General features: G+C 41.8%; 1 protein-coding gene and 1 long non-coding RNA gene across 3 annotated transcripts; both read right to left on the reverse strand.

Moving 5' to 3' along the window:
* Window positions 1–8: 8 nt before the first annotated feature.
* On the reverse strand, window positions 9–4,607 carry LOC103398975 (protein O-mannosyl-transferase 1-like; the record flags this gene model as incomplete). The annotated part of the gene is given in 14 exon segments (XM_008337736.2): window positions 9–176; window positions 467–563; window positions 1,226–1,318; window positions 1,390–1,485; window positions 1,571–1,695; window positions 1,817–1,972; window positions 2,064–2,157; window positions 2,363–2,422; window positions 2,508–2,616; window positions 3,428–3,574; window positions 4,149–4,168; window positions 4,170–4,197; window positions 4,278–4,384; window positions 4,486–4,607. Coding segments are annotated over 14 exon segments (1,413 nt in total), but the record flags the coding sequence as incomplete, so codon positions are not given.
* Window positions 4,608–6,551: 1,944 nt separating this feature from the next.
* LOC103398974 (uncharacterized) lies at window positions 6,552–7,401 on the reverse strand. Of its 2 annotated transcripts, XR_003049113.1 has the most exons (4): window positions 7,382–7,396; window positions 6,995–7,092; window positions 6,779–6,919; window positions 6,552–6,695 (listed from the first exon to the last, which is right to left on the reverse strand). It is a non-coding gene; the product is annotated as an uncharacterized LOC103398974 (long non-coding RNA). The 2 variants fall into 2 exon arrangements; XR_523559.3 differs by having other exon boundaries at window positions 6,995–7,401.
* Window positions 7,402–7,437: the final 36 nt, after the last annotated feature.

The raw sequence follows: 7,437 nt of genomic DNA on the forward strand, positions 1-7,437 counted from the left end.
ACACACACACAGACACAAAGAGAGACCGTTATGTACAAAGAAATCACTGCACTGGGGTTTAAACGTGCACTTCCTGTTTGCACCTTAAGAACGGCCGAGGTGTTGACGTGGATCAGTCGAACCTCTGACAGGATGGTCTTCCACACGTCCGACTCCACCTCCCTGTTTGAGATGTCCTGAACACAAGCACACACAACTATGGTTCACCCGGAGAAGAAACACCAGGAGTCATATTTGTACTTTCCTGTATTTGTTTTGAAAGTTGAATAAGGGCTGGAAACAGACACAGTTTGTTACTCTAACTGTTGGCATCATAGGTATTTTTCCTCATTTTATTTGTATAAAAATGTGAGATTTTTGTTTGCATTGGCGCACCAGCTAAGAAGGAGAATCACTTTTATTGACTTGAAAATTCAAAATTTAAATCCACTTTTATTTTTTCACACAGTTAACGCCTCAGACTCACCACTCTCCACAGGTTCTGAGCTGCCATAGAAACGTTGAAGTTGATGTAGCCAGAGACCTCCTGGGCGTGAGGACTCATGGGAGCTGCCACGTCATGGCTGAAACAAGAAACTCAGGTTATTTATGATTGAAAATGTTTTCTGTTAATTTTTTCTGTTTCTGTTGAGAAAGCCAGGATGGTACTGTCTCAAATCAACCAATCAATAAACTGATTCTAAAAAAGACCTTTAAATTTGCCGGTTCATCTTAGGTTAGTTATCTTAGTTTGAATTAAAGATGTCTGATTTTAACTTTTTGATATCCGATATGCCGATATTTTTCAAACACTTAATTTCTGATTCCGGTATCAACCAATTCTGATGCAGGCCTGGTAATTTATTTATTTATCTGTACAAACCACTGTATGAGTATGAGATTAATAAAATGAGCTGCAATGCTGCCACCTAGTGACTTTCACTTTAACACAACGGTTTATACCCAAAACAATTTTTAGAGTACACATCATTTGGGGAAACCCAGGCATTGCGTTATCGGGTTTTCCATTATCATAACAATTCTTACGGATATAACATAATTATGCTAATATGGCTGAATATATCGGTATAACAGTGAGATTTTCTCAATTGAAAAAATATCGGCCCTCTGTAGAAAGTAATTTATTTAATTTCTTTTTAGGTCATTATGTTTAACTGTTTAAAAATGTTACCAAACATATGGTTCTTGGATGAGAAAGAGTCCGTGATGTTTGGGTTGTTTTTACCTGTTCAGGAAACGTGAGGTCATGCCATGAACTAGCTGGATGACATCACCATGACGGACAGGCCGGGGGGGACTGCTCACCATCATTTCCTGTCTGTTACAGACAAACTCATTAGACAGAGAAGCAAACTTCCCAGCATGCTACAGAAAAGGTTGTCCTTCTACCTGTCGGGGTCTTTGACAATCCACCAGTTGTTGACGTCTTTGAAGGGGTAACAGGTGACCTGCTGCTGGTGGGAGCTGCCACGCCCGTTTTCGTACCTGAACAAATGCACGTGCAAAAGGAGAAAAACATTTTTTAGCTTGCAGTCTGTGATTGGCTGGTGGTCATGTGAGCCTGCAGCACCTGATTGGATAGTTGGCTTTGTGTGAGTGGGCCAGTAGGGGCTGAGAGGTGAAGCTTTTTAGCGTCACCTGACTGCCATAGGCCACTTCCAGGGGCTGACCCTGCGTGATCCGCGAGAGACCACCCTGAAGACGGAGAAAAGTGGATAAAAAACAAATTATACCAAATATATTAAAAAATAAAATTAAAAAAAAAAGGAAAAGGAAAAAAAGAAATACTTTGTGTGTGTATTTATTAGTGTCTTACCCGAAGACTGGCCTGGAAGGCTGAGCTCATCAGCTGGTCATGTGGACCGCTGTGGCTCAGGATACTCAGATGAACGTAGAACCAGAATACATAGAGCAGGACAGGAAGGACCAGCAAGCAGAAAAATCTACACACACACTGCACGCACACACTGAGCTGTACAGACGGGAACATGAACACACAAACACACCGTGAGTTCGGTTTATTACATTGAGTTTTAGTGTGTGGTCTGTGGATCCAGACTCACGTGACTGACGGTTCGGTCTCCGATCAGGTTCCAGGTGTGCAGAGAGGCCACACCCAGCAGGAGCAGGTACGAGAACAGGCCCATGTATTTAACCCTGACATTATACACACATATAAATACACACACCCTTCGGTTAAAACCGTCACGTCAAAAAAACAGCCGCAGATGATTTCCTCACCCGATGGCCGCACCGCAGGAGGCTCCACAGAGGAGCAGCCAGCCAACCCTGAACTATAAATACACACACGCTTCGGTTAAAACCGTCACGTCAAAAAAACGGCCGCAGATGATTTCCTCACCCGATGGCCGCACCGCAGGAGGCTCCACAGAGGAGCAGCCAGCCAAACCTGAACCAGGAGCTGAGGAGCAGAGGACCAATGAGAAGCTGAGACATCAACAGGCAACTCAGGCAGCTCAGGTTAAAGTTCAAAAGGTCACCCTCACCTGCTGGGAGCGTTGTAGAAGCACAGGTAGGAGAAAAAGGCCAACAGCACGAAGAAGATGAGAACGGACTCCAGTAACATGAAGCGTGATTGGACAATCAGGGAGTTCTCTAGGACGTGAAAGGAACGTAAACGTTTGGACACAAGTGCTATATAGCATAGCAAGATATAACAGCATATCAAACGTATTATTACCAAATATTATACCATATTATATCATATTACCATAGATATGTAAATTTGATAGCTGGATAGATGTATATAATCTAAGTACATCGTGCATATATATATATATATACATATATACACAAACATGAATACACATAAATATATATTTATACACTCACAAATACTAGGGATGTCCTATATTAACTCTTGCTGTTATCCGATATCATCCAAACTATTAATTTCCGATTCCGATATTATTAACCTATACCGATATATCCCTGGTTATATTTGTTTATTTATCTGTAGAAACCACTGTATGAGTATGAGATTAATCAAATGAGCTGCGATGCTGCCATCTAGTGACTTTAATATATCTTATCCCAAAACTATTTTTAGAGCATGTGTTAGTTTTAGCATGCATTGTGTTAGCTGGTTTACAGTATCATAACGATTCTTACAGATATTACATAATATGCTATCGGGCCGATAATATCGGTCAGCCGAAATTATCGGGTGAACCAGTGATCTTTTTTGCAGTTACAGTTAATTAAAAATAATCAGTAACACCGGGGGCTGGTGGTCTTCATTCTTATATGCGTATCCAAACAGAGTGGTTCACTGAAACAGACACTGTGTAAGAGTCGACCGCTGCCTTTCAGGTGAATACGAATGAATATCAACAGGTCACGGTCTTGACACGTGGTAAGTGTTGTGTTTCTATAAAGCAGTGTTAGGCATTAACACTGCACTCACCCAGCAATAACAGCAGTGCAGCTCCCAGAGCAGAGAGGTGAGAGAATTTTAACTCCAAAGTCAACAGATAAACCAGGGGAACACAGAGAGCTCCACACAGAGCAGGCAGGAACCGCAGAGTCCAAACACTCACGCTGCAAGGATACTCTGTACCGACAATGAAACAACACGGGGTTACTGTAGTAATACCTTATGATGAACACAAACACAAACAGAGATTACTGCAAAACATTTTATTTTATACTTTAAGAGCACATACATTAATACTAATAATAAATAAAATAAAAATAAACACAGCAACTCTGATATAAACCTAGCTGCGAGCTCTTCTCCACTGCACTGACTCTATAGGTGCCCCTTTCCGACAGCAGGGGCGCTGTTGTGCACTGAACTTATGCTGTAATTCAACACCCCATTCAATTTGTAAAAGAGAAACTGGTATGATAATGACGTTTTCCTGTGTATTTTTTAAAAATTATTTCCCCTAATAGACAAAAACAATAAAATGCATAATTTACATAATTTAAATCTTATACCACATCTGACCTAACCAATGCATTTATTTATAAAAATTGTTTTTAATGGCCGATAGTGGATTATACTGGTTGTATTTGATTATAACATTTCAAAATAAATTTAAATATTTTTAAATATTGCATTTAGCAGTTTCTAATCATTTCCAGATAAGATACAGTGATTGGACCGAGCCCAGAGTTTCTACCTGCTCCAATTCTGTTCCACAAAGTTTCCATCAAATCCTCCCAGATACACTGCAAAACAAGCACACACACAGTTACAGGTAAAGGGGTAATACCGAAGATTGCGCATGTCACACTGTGGCTATACTGACCTCCGAGGGCCAATATCATGTGACCAAGAGGTGGTCCACTGTCATCGATGAAGAAAACTCTCTTCATATACAGGGACACAAACTGGCCATAATACACTTCATCGAAGCTAAAGACGCAGAAAAAAAAGGAGACAAATACCTGAATGATGAACAACTAACGGGGAAATGGGTTTGAATGGATTCAAGTCCAAGTGAATGCAACACTCACACCACAGCGTTGGGATAGCTGAGGTGGCACAGTCGGGTCCACAGGCTCAGCACAGTGATCAGCACAAGGACCAGGTCCACCTGAGCCGTAACCATCAGGGGGAGCTGCAGCATCAGACTCGGATCTGATGTGAGTGAAAGTTAAAAGAACTGAACAAGAATACCATCACTATCACTGTTTACCAGAACCTATTTACTATTTCAACTGTGTTTACAGCACCATCTACAGGTTTGTAAAAGTAACATTCCATTCCTTCATTATTATTTGGATATTTATTTTAAATATATTAAAATTTACAAACTTTTATCATACTTTTACGTCAAATATTTGCAGTGTCAATAGAAATGATGTCAACGCGTCATTTGTTTGTATTATGTCCACAAATGGCTCACTTAAACATACGGTGTAGTTTTCTTGCTATAACGTTCACTAAAGCTGTAAAAACTCTACGTGTTTAAAAGGCAGGTATGGAATACCTTTAATAAAGTGTGTGTTTACGATCCGACAGGTGAGTCTGGAAGAACTACATATGTTTGAGTCCAACAGGAGTGATGCTAACAGTAGTTAGCATCAGATTCGCTGTTCTATCTATCACACAACTGTAACATTCTTAACAAATCTGACCTGTTGTTGTCCGCATGAAACACAACATGTTCTGTCGACACCCGCAAACTCAGATGCCCATTGGTTCTTTACAGTCTCGTAGTTTCATCGAATCCAAGCATAGTTTCCACAGCAAGTCTGCAGCAGCAGAAGCAGACACTCGATATGATCGATTAGTTCTGTCTGCAGATCCAAGCAGCTAGCCAACCTAGCATTACATGGTTGGCGTTACCATGGTGAGAGTAAATGGCGAGGTGAGAGGTAAATCTTTTTTTAACGTTTTCAAACTATAATTACCAGATAAGTAAAAAAAAAATCTAATCTAAGTGACTTGAGATAAACTAAATAAATATAATATATGGACCGCCAAGTTAATATAACAGCGTTCTTGTCTCCAACAGCTGCTGTGGGTTCCAGAAACGGATGTTTCTGGTAGGAAATATTCACCTGAAACACCAGTTAAAATATTTAAATAGCATTTATTTTGTGGGTTATATTTAGGACAGTAAATCATATTTAGACAGAGAGCCTAAGAACGAGATGTTTGGTTGCATTTTATTAGACTTACATTTTTTTGTGGTAAAATATACCGATTCGTTACATTGAGTGATTGACACTGCCACAGAGGCTGTCTTTCATCTGTCCTCACTTGGGATTGGCTGTAACTTTTTATCAGGATGAATGCTGAAAGATGATTGAACGGATGGCAGAACTGTCGTTCTTAAAGCGACAAACCGCAGCATATCAGCGCGATTGGCAGCTTGAATAAAATATAAACACACACACATAGATATACATTATACACATATACATCGTCCACCTGTACTGCACATTAGTACAAATATGTTCCAGAACCACCCTGAAGACCCGGGAGCTCCACCCTAACTTGCTGCTATTGTGGAACGTTAGTCCAGTGTACCTTTGTCGAATTCTTTGTAAACTGAAGTATTTCTGTCTCTGACCTTGAAGTACCAGCCTAACAGCTCCGTCTGAATAACACATTATTTCACATTTTTCCAGTTCGTATTTTGTCAGTTCATGACCGAAAGAACGAGATCAAGGATTCAAGCGGCTGAAATGAGCTTCCTCCGCAGGGTGGCAGAGCGCTCCCTTAGAGATAGGGTGAGGAGCTCTGTCACACGGGAGGAGCTCGAAGTAGAGCCGCTGCTCCTCCACATCGAGAGGAGTCAGCTGAGGTGGCTTGGGCATTTACATCGCATGCCCCCCGGACGCCTCCCTCGGGAGGTGCTCGGGTGCCGTCCCTCTGGGAAGAGACCCAGGGGAAGACCTAGGACACGCTGGAGTGACTACGTCGCTCGGCTGGCCTGGGAACGCCTTGGGGTCCCCCCAGAAGAGCTAGAGGAAGTGTCGAGGGAGAGGGAAGTCTGGGTGCCCCTGCTCAGACTGTTGCCCCCGCGACCCGGCCCCGGATAAGCGGTTGAAGATGGATGGATGGATGGTATTTTGTCAGTTACCTCTGGATGATTTTCGGGGTGTTCCGTGGTTTGAGCCTGAGAGACATTTCCCACAACGCCTCCTCTGCCAAGTGATCGCTGAAGCCGTTAAAGAACAAAATGATGTCGTTACTGGGCTGCAGAGAGTACGGACTGGAGAGAGAGAGAGAGATTTAATTAATGTTAAACAGAAGAGATCATGTAAATAAATACTTGCACGACTGCCGTCCTCTTACGCTTGCTGGTAATTTTTTAAAGTGCACAGGATGTTGAACTGTTGCCACCGTTTCGAAAAGTTTACTTTTTTTCCCTGCGATGTCATCAACGTGTCAGGATTGCCCAGGTGAACAAAGGTCAAATCCTGCAGGATCAAACCCCTAAGCAGACATTTTGATCAAAATGTTTTAAATGGACCAGGCAGGGCATTTATACATAGTGGTATTCATACGTACAGGTAAGGTATACAGGGAGGTTCCACCTCAGCCAGAGCTGCTCTGTACGCTCTAAAGGAGGAGGAGCTGTCAATCACAGAGCTGAGTTCTTCTAGAGACTGAGAAGACAAACATACATCACTCTGTATGAACTCTTTCAGACTTTAAACCATTATAAGTATCTAAATATGTGAGAGGATTTTTCAGTATGCCACATGACTAAAGTGAGCGCTAATTTAACCTATCAGGTAAGTTTAATTCATGCTTTTTAAGGTCCCACGGGCCACAAAAAATGACTCGGTGGGCCGCATTTGGATCCACTGAATCCACTAATACACCAAGTCAAGTTGACAAATAATAAAAACAAAAAAGGTAGACACATGTTGTCTGTGTTGTTAAAGTTCAGACCTCAGCTGTGCTTCTCTGCCAGTCCAGACGCCGTAACGGTGCAGAGTCCAGGGCCG

This window comes from Cynoglossus semilaevis, unplaced genomic scaffold (genome assembly GCF_000523025.1).
Source record: "Cynoglossus semilaevis isolate Cse_v1.0 unplaced genomic scaffold, Cse_v1.0 scaffold4003, whole genome shotgun sequence".
Taxonomy (NCBI): domain Eukaryota; kingdom Metazoa; phylum Chordata; class Actinopteri; order Pleuronectiformes; family Cynoglossidae; genus Cynoglossus; species Cynoglossus semilaevis.